Source organism: Marmota monax, unplaced genomic scaffold, assembly GCF_021218885.2.
Source record: "Marmota monax isolate L192 unplaced genomic scaffold, Marmota_monax_Labrador192_F-V1.1 WCK01_AAM20220418_F8-fsc00176, whole genome shotgun sequence".
NCBI lineage: Eukaryota > Metazoa > Chordata > Mammalia > Rodentia > Sciuridae > Marmota > Marmota monax.
Window position 1 is genome coordinate 3,400,176 of NW_026694774.1, and position 19,324 is coordinate 3,419,499.

A 19,324-nucleotide genomic window follows, 5' to 3' on the forward strand; every position below is an offset into this window, starting at 1 on the left:
TTGTGTATAAATGCCACATTTTTTTATCCATTCATCCATTGAAGGGCATCTAGGTTGGTTCCACAGTCTAGCTATTGTGAATTGTGCTGCTATGAACATCGATGTAGCAGTGTCCCTGTAGCATGCTCTTTTTAGGTCTTTAGGGAATAGACCGAGAAGGGGAATAGCTGGGTCAAATGGTGGCTCCATTCCCAGCTTTCCAAGAAATCTCCATACTGCTTTCCAAATTGGCTGCACCAATTTGCAGTCCCACCAGCAATGTACAAGTGTACCCTTTTCCCCACATCCTCGCCAGCACTTGTTGTTGTTTGACTTCATAATGGCTGCCAATCTAACTGGAGTGAGATGGTATCTTAGGGTGGTTTTGATTTGCATTTCTCTGACTGCTAGAGATGGTGAGCATTTTTTCATGTACTTGTTGATTGATTGTATGTCCTCCTTTGAGAAGTGTCTGTTCAGGTCCTTGGCCCATTTGTTGATTGGGTTGTTTGTTCTCTTATTGTCTAATTTTTTGAGTTCTTTGTATACTCTGGATATTAGGGCTCTATCTGAAGTGTGAGGGGTAAAGATTTGTTCCCAGGATGTAGGCTCTCTATTTACCTCTCTTATTGTATCTTTTGCTGAGAAAAAACTTTTTAGTTTGAGTAAGTCCCATTTGTTGATTCTAGTTATTAACTTTTGTGCTATGGGTGTCCTATTGAGGAATTTGGAGCCCGACCCCACAGTATGTAGATCGTAGCCAACTTTTTCTTCTATCAGACGCCGTGTCTCTGATTTGATATCAAGCTCCTTGATCCATTTTGAATTAACTTTTGTGCATGGTGAGAGAAAGGGATTCAGTTTCATTTTGTTGCATATGGATTTCCAGTTTTCCCAGCACCATTTGTTGAAGATGCTATCCTTCCTCCATTGCATGCTTTTAGCCCCTTTATCAAATATAAGGTAGTTGTAGTTTTGTGGATTGGTTTCTGTGTCCTCTATTCTGTACCATTGGTCCACCCGCCTGTTTTGGTACCAGTACCATGCTGTTTTTGTTACTATTGCTCTGTAGTATAGTTTGAAGTCTGGTATCGCTATACCGCCTATTCACACTTCCTGCTTAGCATTGTTTTTGCTATTCTGGGTCTTTTGTTTTTCCATATGAATTTCATGATTGCTTTCTCTATTTCTACAAGAAATGCCGTTGGGATTTTGATTGGCATTGCATTAAACCTATAGAGAACTTTTGGTAATATCGCCATTTTGATGATTTTAGTTCTGCCTATCCATGAACAGGGTATATTTTTCCATCTTCTAAGATCTTCTTCTATTTCTCTCTTTAGGGTTCTGTAGTTTTCATTGTATAAGTCTTTCACCTCTTTTGTTAGGTTGATTCCCAAGTATTTTATTTTTTTTGAAGATATTGTGAATGGAGTGGTTGTCCTCATTTCCATTTCAGAGGATTTGTCGCTGATATACAGGAATGCCTTTGATTTATGCGTGTTGATTTTATATCCTGCCACTTTGCTGAATTCATTTATTAGCTCTAATAGTTTCTTTGTAGAGCCTTTTGGGTCTGCTAGGTATAGAATCATGTCATCTGCAAATAGTGATAATTTAAGTTCTTCTTTTCCTATTTTGATGCCTTTAATTTCTTTCGTCTGTCTAATTGCTCTGGCCAGTGTTTCGAGAACTATGTTGAACAGAAGTGGTGAGAGAGGGCATCCCTGTCTTGTTCCAGATTTTAGAGGGAATGCCTTCAATTTTTCTCCATTCAGAATGATGCTAGCCTGAGGCTTAGCATAGATTGCTTTTACAATATTGAGGTATGTTCCTGTTATCCCTAGTTTTTCTAGAGTTTTGAACATAAAGGGATGCTGTACTTTGTCGAATGCTTTTTCCGCATCTATCGAGATGATCATATGGTTCTTATTTTTAAGTCTATTGATGTGGTCAACACCTATTTATTGCGGTAGTTTGCTGGGGGATAAAGAAGAAAAATCCTCCAAGATTCAACAGATTCAATTTTGACCACATATAAAGTTGAAATTATTTTAATCATGGATTTTTCTACAGATTATTTGTAGAATGGACTCCAGAACATTTTCTCCCAAGTTTCAGTACACTGCAGTAACTTCTAAAAGCTAACACAGAAACATAGGCAAACACTTGCTACTCATCAAATACTTTTTCACCATAGAATAAGTAGTCTGAGATTTCAAACTAACAACAGCTACCATTAAAACTTTGCCTGGGGGCTGGAGCTGACTCTCAGGGGTACAGCACTTGCCTGGCATGTGTGAGGCCCTGGGTTCTATCCTCAGCACCACATATAAATAAATAAAATGAAAGATCCATTGACAACTAAAAAATATCTTTAAATTAAAAAAAAAAAAAAACTTTTGCCTGCTGACAGTTGAGTAAAAATAAAATATATGGGAATTGTAATTAAAATACTGCCATTTACAATTGTATGAGGAAGCCTGAAGCCATTAAGAATAGTTTACTCACCAATATGTAATATCTGTAAATTGAACACTTCAAAATATTGCTCAAAGACATTAAAAACCTAAATAGAGAGATGTATCATCTTCATGAGCCAGAAGAACCAGTATTATTAAGATGTATATTCTCCTCAAACTGATCTATAGATTTCATGCAATCCCAAGAAAACTCTTAAAAGAACTCTTTAAAAAAATAACAGGCTAATTCTATATTTCATGGAGAAATAAACAGGACAGGGCCTAGACTTTGAAAACAACTTTGGATAAGAACAAAGAAGATGAATATCTGATTTCAAGACTCCTTATAAACCTATAATAATCAAGACACTGTGTAATGATACCAAGGTAGAAAAGCATATCAAATAAACAGGGCCACATCTGTATGTTCAACTGCTTTTTTACAAAGCTAAAAAGGGAGTTTAGTGAGTAAAGGATAGTCTTTTCAACAAATTTTGTAGAGCCAAGTGGATATCTATATACACAAATGTAAATATATATGATCCATATACTGTAACATATATAAAAATCAACTCAAAATGGATTATGGATCTAAATGTAATACATAAAGCTGTAAAACTTCTAGTATTAAATTAAAAAAACAAGAGAAACATCCTAATCCTTGTGATCTTGGGTTAGGAAATTATAACTTAGATATGATACGAAAACTACAATTCATAAGCAAAAAATTGAAAAATTGAACTTCCTTAAAGTTAAAAAATGTCTGATCTTCCAAATACATGGTTGAGAAAATGGAAAGACATTTTCTCCCTTGATTGGGAGAAAATGTTCAAAAATCATATATCTGATAAAATTTTTAAAAACACATTTATGAGTTAATATAAAAATTTTTTGAGTATTAGATGACATTAAGGAGATTAACTTTAAATGTGAAAAGGTTTTCTGGTTTTGTTTATAAGAGTCCTTATCATTTATAAATATACACTGAAGTGTTTATATATGAAATAATGCAATGTATGAGATTTGCTTTGAAATAGCCTTAACATGTTCCAAAATACAGATAGATAGGAGAATAAGCTGTAGGTTTCTATTCCACAATAGGGCAACTGTAGTCTACAACATTATGTGGTATATTTTAACATAATTAAAAAAGAAAAGTCCAAAGGTTCCTAACACACAGAAAAGAAAAAAAAAATATTTGAGAAGACAGAAATGCTAATTTCCCTGATTGGTCATTACACATTGTATACAAGTACTGAATTTTATACTGTACCCAAAATATGTACAAATATTATGTGCCAGTTAAAAATCTTAGAAAATCAGCCAGGCATGGTAGTACACGCCTATAATCCCAAGGGCTCGGGAGGCTGAGGCAGGATCGTGAGTTCAAAGCCAGCCTTGGCAAAAGTAAGGTGCTAAGCAACTCAGTGAGACCCTGTCTCTAAATAAAATATAAAATAGGGCTGGGGAGACTCAGTGGTCAAGTGACCCTGAGTTCATTCCCTATACCCCCCCAAAAAAAGCTTAGAAAATAAAAAAAAAATGTATCCAGAATACAGAATATCTCACAAAAGTCACTAAGAAAACGGACAATCCAGTAAATGAATGAGCAAAAGATTTGAATAGGCACTACAATAAGAAAGATAAATGTCAAATAAAAACATGAAAGATACTCAACAACATTAATCATTAGAGAAGTGAAATTATAACTATATTGGGACACTACTACATTCCCATGGGAATGGCTAAAATTAAAAAGACACCATAATAAGCATTAGTAAGGCTGTGGAGGGTTAAACATTCATACACTGATGATGACAATGATAAATAGTAGAATCACTTTGGAAACAGTTTAGCAGTTTCTTAAAATAATAATAATAATAATATTATTATTATTATTATTATTATTATTATTATTATTATTATTATTTTGGTACTGGGGATTAAATCCAGGGACACTCAACCACTGAGCTATGCCCCCAAGCCTCTGTCTATTTTATTTAGAGACAGGGTCTCAACTGAATTGCTTAGTGCCTTGCTAAGTTGCTGAGGCTAGCTTTCAATTCATGATCCTCCTGTCTCAGCCTCCCAAACCAGTGGGATTACAGGCATGCACCACTGGGCCTGGCTTAAAATGTTAATTTTGTATTTATGATATGATGCAGCCATTACATTTGTAAGCATTTTCCCTAGAGAAAGAAAGCATATTTAAAAAAAAAAAAAAACTTATTCACACTTATTCATAGCAGCTTTCTTTACAGGAGCTCAAATTAGAAACAATCTAAATATTCACCAACATGCAAAAACATACTGTGGTGTAACCATATACTGAAGTACTATTCAGGGATAAAAATGAATAAATTAGCCAGGCGTGGTGGCTCAGGCCTATAATCCCAGCAGCTCAGGAGGCTGAGGCAGGTGGATCACAAGTTCAAATGTAGCCTCAGCAATTTAGCAAGGTTCTAAGCATATTAATGAGACCCCGTCTCTAAATAAAGTATAAAAAAGGGGTGGGGATGCGACTCAGTGGTTTAATGCCCCTGGGTTCAATCCCCAGTACAAAAAAATTTAACTATTAATATATGCAACAAAGTGGATAAATATAAATGTAAACAAAGGGTGAATTAAAGAAGCCAGATCCCCCTAAAAAACTCTCTAAGATTCCATTTAAGTACATTCTAGGATATAAACCTAATCTATAGTAACAGAAGTGCTGTGTTTGCCTAGAGACAGTGATGTACACTGGGAGAGGTAAGGAGCATAGGTAATATAAAACTGAAAATATCATGTTTTCGGAAATAACAACAATGATGCTTTGGCCTATCTGGTTAATATAGGAAATGTGTCTGTGTATCATCATAATAGAGAAAATGATAAAGTAATAATCATTTTTTAAACATTAAATTTGTGTACCCAACATTTTGACATTTCAACTAATACTTGATAACTTCCTGGTTTCTTAAAAAATCATTATAGAATATGTAAAAAATTTGATGACCATGAAACAATGTATATTACAATCTCAAATTGCAAGGTAGACCATCAAAACAACTGCATATTTCAATGTCAGTCTGAGAGAGACATGGGAATCACTATTACATAAGCATTATGTTATCACTGAGGGTCCCAACAATCCCAGGGGTGAGAATTCTTTCTGTTTTTTATTAGCTACACATGACAGGGGTAAGAATTATTGATCCACTTTTACATGGAAAGTAGATTCAGGACACCCTGTACAAAGGCACCACAATCGCTAGTCCTATATCTCCCTCCCTTACCCAATAGCGGATCACTGAGTCCCAAAGCTGGAAAGAGGCAATGGCTCAGTGACCAATGGCACTGGTACAACTGGGTAGTGTTTAACCACAACCAGAAGGTAAGATGGGCTTCTCACCAAGGCCTTTTCCTTCTTTTTTACTCATCTCCCATGCTCTACCAACAGATCTGAAAATGAATAAAAAGTGGTTTAAATTCATCCAGGCATTTATGATTCCACAATAACCACACAGGACATCACGCTGCCTGGGGCCAGGAGGGTCCCACATCTCTCTCCCTCTCCAGTCAGCGGGGCACCGAGTCTGAGAGCGGGAATGAGGTGACTTGGGTCTGGGATCCCTTCATCTCCCCACGTCCCAGACAGGCTCAGCCCCCACTGCAGGGCACCCACACTCTCTGCTGAGACCAAACACCTGAAGGCGGGAAGTTGCTCTTCTCACCAGAGCAAGTCGGTCTTCTTTAGAATGTGTTATTTTCCTGTGACATTCAATAATTACCCCACATTCTTGTGGGGGAAAAAAAAAACACAGCAATGTCGTCACTCTCACCATGGTCGCCATAATGAAGTCAGGTTTCCATGGCAACCGCCAGTCCTCTGCACCAGAAATGCCTCTGCATAGACCTTTTGTCCCCTTCCATTTCTCTGATATCAAAACAACTTCACTCTTGAGGACACCACCTGAGAAATTATACTAACTAAAGGAACTACGCTCAGACTCAGACAATGGGAAGAACTTTGCCCAATTTACCACACACACACACAAAAAAAAAAAAAAAGAACAAAGAATATCCCTTTGGAATTTCCCAGGAATTTTGTTCACATTAAAAGTGACAGGGGAGTGTTATCAGTACACAGAGAACCAAGGAAACCTGATAAGTCTCTTTTTTTAATTTAATTTATTTTTTAGTTATAGTTGGACACAACACCTTTGTTTTATTTATCTATTTTTATGTGGTGCTGAGGATCGAACCCAGGGCCTTGCACATGCTAGGCAAGCGCTCTACTGCTGCTGAGCCACAACCTCAGCCCCTTGATAGGGTTCTTGGAGATGAGTTATCTCCAAGTGACCATTGTGAGCATGTAAAACTCATACACCATGCCAAGCAGCTAACCATCTACAGCAGAAAACTAAGATGCTGTCTGTCTATAATCATGGGACTAAATGATCTAGGAATACTAAAAAACATCATTTCAGGAATCTCAGAGTCATTTTATGGAGGCAGGCCTAGAATAATATAATCATTTAGCAGACAAAATCCTAGTCAATTGAGTCATACAATAATTTATCTTGGTTAATTCTTATCCTCATTTCCTGATATTTTCCTCTATGGGGAAGAACACCCATGACCAAAAACACCACTAGTCTCTGTACACACTCACTCTTGCTCTATGGCAGGAATGACTTACCTGACTGGTGTAATTGGAAGGAGAAATAGGGTTTGCACATACCAGTTCCTCTTCCTTCAAGTCCCTTGCTAGTAAGCTGCCTTTCATAAGGACTTTTCTGCTCTGCCACCAGGGATGGTGGCAGCTCTATAGTCCTTTTAGTATCTATCTTCCCAAAATTTCCTATGGTTTTCCTACAAAGAAACCTAGTTTTGGGGGGCTGGGGCTGTAGCTCTGTGGTAGAGCGCCTGCCTTGCACGTGTGAGGCACTGGGTTCGATCCTCGGCACCACATAGAAATTATTAAATAAAGATATTGTGTCCATCTACAACTAAAAAAAAGAAACCTAGTTCCTTAATAAGTTTCCCCAAATACCTCTTTCAAAGTCCATCCTCTAAACCAATTAAGAAATATGACAAGGGGCTGAGGTTGCGGCTCGGCAGTAGCATGCTTGCCTAGCATGTGCAAGGCCCTGGATTCAATCCTCAGCACTACATAAAAATGAATAAATAAAATAAAGGTATTGTGTCCAATTATAACTAAAAAAATAAATATTAAAAAAAGAAATATGACAAAATGGTAAATATACGTGAATGTTATTCCCTATAAGGGGGATTTTAGAGAATATGACTTAGATTTGCTGTCCACGTGGGCTCCTTATTTATTCCAGAATTGGAGAGACACATCTACCTGGTAGTGCTGTGTTGAGACAGCCAGAAAGGCCAAGGACTGTAATATGTATTTACCTGTTAACTATTGAAGGAGCCCCAAGTATGTGTGCCCAAGGAAATGGCTATCCCTTTAGCAGGAGAGAGTTTCAGGACACCTTTATGAATAAATCCCCCTTGTGCAGATTGAGCACTTACATAAGTAACCTCTGAGGTTTCCCTCAGGATGTTGTTTGTGACAACACCCCTTTGGTATGTTAATTCACCTGACTGCAGTGGAAGATATTCTTATGGAATTAGATTCTAAATTCCAAGAGTGGGTTGACAAACACATATCATAATAATTTTCCTTAGAAATTCCTTTAAGAAGAACTTTATGAAATGTTCAGAAATCTATACACATACAAACTCATACACAGATTATAGTCAAGATTATAAACAGTTTCACCAAATGTTCAAGAGTAAGAGAATCCCTTTGTTATCCAATGATAATAGACTCCAGAAAAAAGAGGGGGCATTTAAGTAAGCCATAATGTTTGGGATTTCTAATTCTGTTTAGCTGATACTTTCAAACAAAAGTTACTGATTACCACTTAGTAATATATGTGCAGAATGAGTTCACGTGAGCATTTTCTGTTTCACGTAGTATCTGTCCTCCCCAAACTGCAGTTATCTGGAAGCTGCACTAATCTGTTATATCCATAGAGTTTCCTCACATGGCTGATGGCTGATGCTGGAATCTCCTTAGAGCTCAACTGGCACTGTTCATCTTGGTTAGAGCTGCCCCACATGTCTACATAAAACACAGGATAACTAGTCAAATTTGAATTTCAGATAAATAATAAAAATTTTCAGCGTGATGGTTAATTTTATGTGCTAAATTGACTTGACCATCATGCTTAGATAGTTCATCAATATTATTCTGGATGTTGCTATGAGAATGAATTTGGAGAGGATTAACATTTAAATTGATGAACTTTGATTGAATAAAGTATATTTTTCTCTATAAAGTTGGTGGCCCTCATGCAATTTTGCAGGCTTGAACTGAGCAGAAGTCTTATCTTCCCTGAGCAGGACAGAATTTTGCTAGCAAATGGACTTTGGATTTGAACTGCAACATTGGATTTTCCATGGATTATAGTCTGCCAACTTATCCTTCTGATTTTGTACCTCAAGTCCCCAAAATACGTGTGCACGCACGCACACACACACACACACACACATACACACTACTTGTTCTGTTTCTCTGTATATGGCATGCAATACAATTTTGTTCATTTGAATGCATTTGGGCATTCTGTATTGCTAAATCTAGCAATCCTAAGTAAGGGAGGAGCTCCTAACACTTCCAATGTGACAGGTCTGGTCAAACAAGCAGATCAGATTTCAAAAAAGACAAAATATTGTAATACCTAGTGTTGGGAGAATAAAAGTGAAATTGACTTTCACTTATACCACTGGTCCCAAATAGGTATATACATTTTCTGAGACTACTATTATTATTGCTTCACAACTTGATTGGTTTTTGATGTTGACATCTTGTTTCTACCAAGGGAGTTCTGGTAAGGGATTAGAAAAGGCTCTTCACAGTAATTCTGATGTTCATTACGGTTAATGGACCCTGACTGAGGGTGCCAGATCAAGTTGCCACAAGAGTCCCCAGGTGCAAGGAGAAAAGACAGCTACTATTTATGGAGCTGACTGTTTAGGAGTAAACAGGTTCTTCATGTTAGTAGCTGTATTCAATCTTATGACGACCCTATAGTGAGATATCACTATCCTCTCTTCATAGATGTTTGTGACTGCAAAGCACATACTCATAAACACACAGCTAGATGGCAAAAAGATTGCTCACCAAGGCCACTGCCAGAGCTGGAGAGAGAACCTGCCAACCTGGGCACCTTGAGTGGCTGCTGGTAGATTCTGAGAGAATGTATCAGGACGTTAACCTCCTATTAACAGAGGTTAATCTCTGTTCTTCATGTTTACCTTACCCTCCTTGAATCAGGGGCTCAGGCTTTGTACCCTTTGCATTTGCCTCAGGGGAGGTTTATGGAAGGGCTGGAAGAAGAAGCTGTCTGAAGTCAAGGTTTCTTCCATCCTTCATGATAATTTAACCTTTGAAAATAATTGAGTTGCATGTATATGGTGGGGAGCGCCACTGAGAATATAGAGAGGGGAGTGTAAGGGAGATTTATACCAGACAAGGATGAGGGAAAAGGTCTCCAGGTTCCTCCTGGAATAGGGACATAAGCTGTGCCCCAAGTCCAAACTTGTGGTGACACCTGTCTATTCCTTGAGGCTAGACAACCAACCATGAGACAGATTTTTCTATTGAGTAGAAGGATGAATGGAACAGAGTCTCGGAACCTGAAGGTACTGATCCAGCTTGGGAAATGGTGAGCTCAACCTGAGCAATTAAGACACATGAATGGCATCCTAGGGCTGTATCTGGAGTATAAGTACCCACAGGTGGACTGCTTTGGCAAAAAAATCATCATTTAACATTTTCAATATTTACTATCTAGTTAAAATTTAAAATCACTTTAATAATGTATATCCCAACCAACTACATGGTGAAAACACCTGTTTCTGCAGATCTGTGCAATAATGTGTTTCCCAACATTATTAATATTTGCTAATGTAATATTTCATTATTGAAATGTTGGATTACTTTTTAATTTTCCCCATCATTTTAAAATTATATTTAAGGAAATACATGACTAGCCAGGCACAGTGGCACATGCCTATAATTCCAGCTACTTGGGAGGCTGAGGCAGGAAGATCTCAGGATTGGAGACCAACCTGGGCAATTTAGGAAGACTCTGTCTCAAAATAAAATGAAAAGGAAGTTCTTGGATGCAGCTCAGTGGTAGAGCATTTGCCCGGCATGCATGAGGCCCTGGGTTCCCCCTCTGGTAACACCAAGAAGAAAGAAAAAAGATGGCTGCTTCCAACTGTTCCAGTTATTATTTTAATATATTCATTACATCTTAAGAGATGGAGAGCACTGATTATGGAGACAAACAGCTTTGCCTATGTCCTAGTTTTGCAACTTACTAGTTGATCAACATTAGGTAATTTGCTTAACCTCTGCCTGCCTCAGTTTCCTCCTATGTGAAGTGGGGACACTGACTGCATAGCTCTCACAGGTTTCTTTTGAGGAGTGGATTGATTAATTCCTATAAAACCTTTAGAATGCAGCCTGGGACAAGCCCCACAATGGACATATGTCATGAGTATTTTGAATATTACCATATATTCTTCATATTCCAAATTAATATGATGGCATATTTATATAGAATTTATGAAAGACAATCAGATATTATAAAACTTTTGTACAAACTGTACAAAACTTATAAAAATAAAAAGCTGACATTGAAGAAATAAAAACAGGAAAATTATCTTTAATCAACCATTTATTCCCAATTGTTATCAGTGGTGAATTCTTTTACTTCTTTTTCAATTTTAATATACATATACCCATTTATACTTATACACTTTCTTAATATAACATCTATAACTCACACCATGGATTCAGAAACACTTTTTTGAGAAAAGATCAAACCATCATATAAAAATCTTCATATCTATTATACTATTTATCCTATTGTGAGAAATGTTGAAAGATCTTCAAAAATAGATCCTAATGTAGAAAAGGATAATCTGAACCCTGTGATTTGCATTGCTGGGCTGTCTGGCATTTCGACATATTTTCTTGTAGGCTTTTTTTCTAGGAGAGAGAGAGAATTTTTTAATATTTATTTTTTAGTTCTCAGCGGACACAACATCTTTGTTTGTATGTGGTGCTGAGGATTGAACCCGGGCCGCACGCATGCCAGGCGAGCACGCTACCACTTGAGCCACAACCCCAGCCCTCTTATAGTCTTTTTCTACACTTGTTTGTACTCAAGATAATTGTGTTCCTACAGCACCACCAATTTTCTCCAGTGTCATAGTGCATTGGAGTATCTCAGGCAAGCATAATGTCTATTTGGGGTTCCAGTTAGAAGTGAATTTGAATGATGAATTCATGGCACTGGTAACAAAAGCATGCTGAACTCTGTGTTAACTAGTCAGAGGAGATTTTGCAGCAGGCAGTCTGTGTGAAACACTTCAAAACCCACCAATACATACTGACATGGATTCTCTAATATGTCAAAACTTTAGATGAGCTCCTCTTAAACCTATTTTCAACTAGGCATAATTTTTGAATATGTCATTGGATTGCTGAGCCAAATTTTAGTAAAGAATGCTGTTAATCCAGTACAACTAGAATTCCCCTACATTTGATATTAAATAAAGTCTATCTGTCTCCCCTTCACTACCATTAAAAACAAACCAGATTCTTCTTAGTAATTTTTTTTTTTTACCTTCTTCCCTAACCTTCCCTGTGGCCATTAAATCTTAGCTGTCTCATTTCTTTAGAGGTAAAGATTTGCTCTTTTCTAAGGAGCCTAGTGGGAGCAGGAAGACATAGGCAAAGCTGCTTGTCTCCATAATCAGTGCTCTCCATCTCTCAAGATGTAATAAATATATTAAGATAATAACTGGAACAGTTGGAAGCAGCCATCTTTTTTCTTTCTTCTTGGTGTTACCAGAGGGGGAACCCAGGGCCTCATGCATGCCGGGCAAATGCTCTACCACTGAGCTGCATCCAAGAACTTCCTTTTCATTTTATTTTGAGACAGAGTCTTCCTAAATTGCCCAGGTTGGTCTCCAATCCTGAGATCTTCCTGCCTCAGCCTCCCAAGTAGCTGGAATTATAGGCATGTGCCACTGTGCCTGGCTAGTCATGTATTTCCTTAAATATAATTTTAAAATGATGGGGAAAATTAAAAAGTAATCCAACATTTCAATAATGAAATATTACATTAGCAAATATTAATAATGTTGGGAAACACATTATTGCACAGATCTGCAGAAACAGGTGTTTTCACCATGTAGTTGGTTGGGATATACATTATTAAAGTGATTTTAAATTTTAACTAGATAGTAAATATTGAAAATGTTAAATGATGATTTTTTTTGCCAAAGCAGTCCACCTGTGGGTACTTATACTCCAGATACAGCCCTAGGATGCCATTCATGTGTCTTAATTGCTCAGGTTGAGCTCACCATTTCCTAAGCTTTTATATGGTGTTTGCTAAAGCAAGAAAATTTTTCTTTTCTTTGTCAAAGTGAAAAGTCCCCCATTAGAAATTTGTTGGCAGTTTCTGATTTGAAAACACTCTAGCTAAATGTTAGTTGGGAGTTTATAATTGGTTAAGTCTTTTATTTTTACTATGCTATGATGGTACTTTCACTATGAGTTGGGTTTCAGTTTATTTACATAGGAATTGAGGGTATTAGAGCCATCTCAGTCTAATGGCCTCCCAAATAGTTAACAGTAGTAACATTTGCATGCCTGTGGGAAACAACCCTGGACCAAGAAACAATCCACCCAGAAGAATTAAATTCAGAACAGTACACTAGCCAGATTTGAAGGCCTCATAATTCATAGGACAACATTTGAGTACTCATAAGGTTTTTCCTCATTAGCACTATACAATTAACCCTAATCTAAACACAACTCTGATTCTGACTTACAACACTTAAAATCAAGAACCTAAAAATACAACATCCAAAATAAAATAAAAAAATTCTAGATGGGGTTTATGGCAGATTAGACATCACAGAAGAAAAAAATATATACAATCCTGAAGACATAGCAATAGAAACAATTCAAATAAAATAGAAAAAAATATTAAAAAGTAACAGCATTGATTATGATTGTGTGAAAATCATGCTGATAATTATTTTAAATGACTACTGGTTAAGCCCTCTATTTACATGACAGAAATTTTCAGAGTGGGGGGGGGGAAAGAGCAAAACAGACTCAAATATTTGAATGTTTTGGAGAAGTGGGAGCTTATTGCACATACACACAAAGCACAAATACAAACTGAGGGAAAGACTTATTTCACTAAAAATATACAACATACCGTGATCTAAGACAGTACCTACCTAAACTAGTATAACTCTAAGTCAGATAGAAGGTCTTTAGCATGCCTCTGTAGGAGATAAACTAGCCATTGGCACATTAAAATGTCTAGAGAATTCTGTAGTAATGAGGGCCTATGGAAAGTGCAGAATTGAGGAAAGGAGAGAGTGTTCAATAATAGCAGAGGATTGGACTAGGATCGTGACATACAGTTTAGATGTTATTCTGAACAGCTAAAGCAATTCTGAAGGACTTGATTTCTGCATGTGCAGATGAAAAACAAGAAGCAAATAGATCACATGCTCTTTACCTCCTTTGGTTCCCCCAGCAGCTCTAGAAATGATTATTTCCATTTGATCAACAAATACAATTAACACTAAGTAATAAGTAGGTAAACACTAAATTTATATTACCAGCTAAAAGGTACAGATATAATCTGAAATTCATTATTCTTATTTTTGCTTTTCAAACAAGTTTTTATAAAGTTTCACAGGGTCTTTGACTCTGATTGACATGATAGTTAGCTCCTTTAAAAATAAATTTTAAAACCAGTTAAACACTAAATAATACTTCCAGGAAAAATAGGTAAAAACAAAATTAATTGGCACTCATGTGATCTCAGGAAACTATTATTAAATTTCCATAATATCTTCTGTTTCAAAACAACAAAAGCCACTTTAGAATGCATTACTTTACAATAGAAATACAATAAAATTCTTTCCATTTCTGCAGAAATTATTCTTTTTAATGTACATACAGTTGAAAATTTCTTTCTTCATATGAAATTCAGCTAGTTTATTTTTATTAAATCAAAAATGTTTTCCATCAGTTCCAAGGGCAAGAGTAAATTTTTAAACATGCTAATTGTAATTTTTCAAATAATGTCTGGGGGAAATTAAAAATAAAAATTAATTATTAAAAAATTGATTAATTTTGATGATTAACTCATTTGGTGACATTATATTCTTAGAAAGTATCATGACTGATTATATATGAGATAGCAACTATATAAAACGCTGTATTTTCAAAAATTTTTAAATCAGATCAGTATGTTTATTATATGATATATGTGATGTCAGGAAAGGAGGCAGAACACACATGGGATCCTGTCCATTTAATTTATGTACTCTAGTCTTTTTCCTAATTCTGGAATATTTTTCAAGTTTCATAAATAAATATTTCTGTACTATTCTGTTAAGTAAATGCATCTATTTTATGTTCCTAAATTTATCAACGGGGTAGGAACTTGGGGAAATGTGATGGCGTGTACAACTGCATTTTAGCTCCTGATTTTCAACCTTGAAAAAGAGGTAATTGAAAGTTAATCATTGATGAGTGGAGAGAGTTAAAACAGTAAACATTTTAAACTGAACATGTTTTCTTGGAAGGGGGTTTGAAAAGGGAAGAACTTCACAAAAGAGGCTCTGAGCCTGGCTTTATAATGACTAAATAGAGGATGAGTATAAAATAATGTACAATTGATGCCTTTAGATGATTGGGTTATGGTTTTGTTATATTCTTCCTACATGTTAAGCATAATTCAAAGATGTATAATGACCTAGTATTACACAAAGAATTATAAAATTATTATATTTTAAAATGTTATTCACAGAAACTTTACATATGTATAAAAAATAAGCCACCCACAAAGACACAAAAACGTTGTTACATAATTGCAGTTAAATTATAATTGTGAAATTTAATTAATAACTAAATTCATAAATGGGCAAATACATGTATTACTATCTTATTAAATTATCTACAGTATTATATACTGTGCAAGAAACTTGAGGTTCAGGTGACTAAAACCAAATATTGTGAGAGGCCACTAGCCTACATAAAAATGATAATGCATATTTTGCTCAATAATTATAATTATTATACATTTATTATTAATAATTCATAATAATGCACAAATTTAATAGGCTATTTAGAAAAATTAAAAATGTAGATATGCATTGATTACTTAATGTAGTCCAACTTTATATTTTGGAAATGTATATTCATTGTGGAATCAAGTTAGTTAATTCAGATCATAACATTTGTAAAATGGAGTACTTCCTACAAGTAGTTCTGTGTCTATGTTGTCAACCCTCAGATGCATGAATCCTTGAGGAATTGCCAAAACAATAATTCCTAATTTAGAGAGTGGCAAAAATGTGTTAGAGGTAGGAAGGGCACCCAAGTGTCAGAATTTTTTAATTTTCCTAGGTAATTATGATGCCAGAAAAAGGTGTATGAAAGTAAAGAATAAGAACTTTTTGAAAGTTTGGATTTGGGGTTAGAAAACTCCTTTGCTGGGTTCCTTTGGAAATTAAATGTAATTCTTCCCAGATATGTATTATTACTTGCCTTTGGCCACTTAAGGAATCAATTAAGAACAGTATTCAGTGGGGTTTCTAATTCCATTATAGTTCATTAATCAAAATAATGAATAATTTAATAATCTGCTGTCAGGCACTGTATTTAGAACTGAACTCCAGGATATATAAGACAAAAATCAGTTTGGAGATGGGCATAAATTTATATTTAAAATCATAATGCTAAATATTTAAAATAAATTTTTTTTTAAAATATCTTAAAGACCTCTTAAAGGTCTTTAAGAGCTTGCAAGCAGTTTTATGTTTCAAGTGGATGGGATGGAGGGAGGGAGTGCTTCATCTTTAAGGAAAATGTGTTCCCCCAATGTTATTTACATGTCTGTATGGGCAGGCCTGCCATGAATCGTCTTTGAGAAAATCCACAGCAAGGATAGAAACACAGGCAAAAATAAAGGATTCAGGAGGTTTACAGTAATCGAATTGTGGGCACAATTTAGTAAGACACCTAAATGTATCTCCTGAGTTAGGCCTCAGTGCATTTATGACTGAGTTCTTTGAAGATGAGGGGCATAAAAAGAATCAAATGCTTGTTTTGTTAAAAACCACTGTAAGCCCAAGAACCAGGGGAACTGTACTCACCTGATTAAATATTAAAGTCTAAAGCTATGAAGGCATCCATAGAGGTTAATGAGGAAATTTGGTTCACAAGAGCCTCCAGATAAAATGGTGGGCTTACCTTGAGGAATACAGTTATGTCATCAATAAAAACCAAAACAGGACTCAAGAAGGAAATGTATACCAATTACCCTGCAGTAATCAGAGGAGTAGGGCTGCCAATAACAGAGGAATGACATGGGGGAACCCACTAATTTTTGCTGTATGGACTTGTGTGCATGGGTGAAAACACTCTAATTCTCTTCAAGTACCTGATGTGTCCAGTTAAATATTAGGGAATCAGACAGGAGCCCACCAAACACACAGTTCCATACTTCACCTATTCCACTTGGCAGTCTTCAAGACAAACATTGTTCCCTGTTTCACAGAAGAGAAAGTAAACTCTTTAACTGAATGTGTCTAATAAAGGGCAGCTTTATTCTTTGAGTTTATTGATTATTATGTACCTGCACTGCATTCATAAACTCATTGATAAAATATTTTATTTGCCTTTCAAACTGCAGGTAATAAAGAGAAAAAAGAAAGTCATGTATCATCTTAGCCACATACCACACAGAAATGTGCCCAAATTAAGAATTTGATGTATTTTTAGTTAATATATTTATATGTGTGTGCATATATTTTAATGAGACAATAAATGTTTAGATTGCTTTTTAACTGCTTTATTAACTTTACATTTTTCCATGCAAATGGGTAAAACTCTACTGCTGACAGAAACTTAGGCTGGGTGCAAAGGCAATCTTCAGTCAGAAGCTGGCAACACAAGACCCACTTGAGACAAGGAAATAACATAAGGTTCACAGCAAACAGTTCAGTAAAGGCATATCACGAAAATGCAAGGAAAAGGAAAACAGTGGGAATCACAGTATTAATCTCATGGAAAATGGCAGAAGTCAAGGCATAAGGCAAAATTCATCATGATGGTCATGGTGATTAGAGAGCTCCCCCATAAGAATACGCAGACAATTTCTCAATTGCAGCTCCCTAAGTTTTCTCCTGATTTCTCTCATCTCCTCCATGAACATTTCCATATCATCTCCATCTCCACCCATCCCATCATTGATCTGCCTATTGGGTATGGCCCATCGAAAATTAGGGGCAAGTCGGCGGGCCTGTGCCCGTCTATTATTTCCTGCAGGCTGGTGGCCTTCACCTCCTCCCAAAGGACGGTCTTCCTCTCCATTCTGCACGGGCTGCTCCATTTCTTCGTTTTCCTGGTGGATATTTGCCATGATGAGATTTTTTTCTGGTTGTTTTTCTTTGAACACAAGTAAGACAAGGGCAAGGAGACAGACTGAATGCTTGGTGCATTGACAAGCAGGATTGTGAGTCAGATATGAGGGTTTTAAAATTTCATTTTTTCCCACCTTAGAAACTCCACGCGTCCTCTAGGGGGCCTCCAATTTGAGCCCCTCCCTCCAGCTCTCTTCTCTTCCCTCCTCCCACAAAGCCCACCATTTTTCCTTTCCCAGGATTCTTTCCCAGATCTCAGCAGGCACCAAAATGGAGGACACAGATGAGGTGGAAGGCGGGGGTGGGGAGGAGGGCCCATTTAGGGTTGGGGGTCTCAGTTTGGATTTTTGCACCGCCCCCCAAGCACTGCCCCTTGCACCGACCTGGGCCTATCCTTGCCTTCTTCCACCGCCAGGTGCGCAGCCGCCACACTGGGCCCCACAGACCTGCAGAAATCGGAGGTTAGGGGGAGCTGAGACAGCTGCAGCAGAGCACTGGGCGCCGCCCCCGGCCCCTTCCCTGCGGCGCCCCGGTACCCTCATAGCCCTCACCCCGCCCCGCTCCCCTAGCCGCCCCGCCCCCCGCGGCGTTCACCATTTTCCCTCGCAGGACTCCAGAGTGCTTTCCCTCTGCTCTTACTTGCTCTGCTGCCCCTCCCCCGAGCCTCAGCCGCCCTGCACCCGGACGCCAGGGCGCCACTATTTATGTGCTCTAGAATGCTGGGGTGTGGAGAAAGCGGGGGGCTCCGCCGCGCTGTCCTCCTGCACCCGCGCTGGGCCTACAAGCTGCTGCTGGCTTGGCCGCTACGCGCGGGCCCCAGGGCCCTTACCTGCTCCGCTTTCCCCGGGCCCGTTGCCAGCCCGCCGTGCGCAGGGCAGCGGGGAGCTGGTAGCCAGACGCGAGTGACGACTGCACCCTGGGCTGCGTCGCTCTGCAGCTCCGGGTCACGTGAGGGCCGCGCGTCACCAAGAAACTCGCCCCCCATCTCCAGCGGACAGTGCAGCAGGAGGCCCCCCCGCCCCCTGCCACAAGCATACGCACATACAGCACCCCCCCCCCCACGCCGCCTGTCTGAGCAGTGCCTTGGGTGCACACTGCTTGTCACTCATCTTGGTGCTCTCCAATCTGAGGCCCCACAAGTGGCATCACCGTCTTGCGGTTGGAGTTGGCCCTTTTCTGGTTACTAGGGAGGATCTGTCTCATCCTCCACCGCCCCCTCCCACCTAGGGTCTTGGTTTAGCCTTTTCTGCCTTTTCTCCAGTCTCCTTAGCTACGTGCTTTTCCCTGCTCCCCATCCCCCTGTGCATACACCTTGAGGTCGAATGAGCTACGTGTATTTC

At 37.9% G+C, this 19,324-nt stretch overlaps 1 protein-coding gene across 6 annotated transcripts; it reads right to left on the bottom strand.

The window, feature by feature from the left end:
• Nucleotides 1-17,397: 17,397 nt before the first annotated feature.
• Nucleotides 17,398-18,967, bottom strand: Bex3 (brain expressed X-linked 3). Of its 6 annotated transcripts, none has more exons than XM_046425359.2 (3): nt 18,814-18,967; nt 18,368-18,430; nt 17,398-17,965 (listed from the first exon to the last, which is right to left on the bottom strand). In XM_046425359.2, the coding sequence occupies exon 3, from the start codon at nt 17,951-17,953 to the stop codon at nt 17,645-17,647; it is 309 nt and encodes a 102-aa protein (XP_046281315.1). In that variant the 5' UTR covers nt 17,954-17,965; nt 18,368-18,430; nt 18,814-18,967; the 3' UTR covers nt 17,398-17,644. The 6 variants fall into 6 exon arrangements, with proteins under 6 accessions (XP_046281315.1, XP_046281312.1, XP_046281317.1 ...); XM_046425356.2 differs by having other exon boundaries at nt 17,398-18,009; XM_046425361.2 differs by lacking the exon at nt 18,814-18,967 and adding an exon at nt 18,624-18,801.
• Nucleotides 18,968-19,324: the final 357 nt, after the last annotated feature.

Coding starts and splice junctions, on each gene's coding strand:
- Bex3 (XM_046425356.2), bottom strand. CDS start 17,983: ATGGCAAATATCCACCAGGAAAACGAAGAAATGGAGCAGCCCGTGCAG.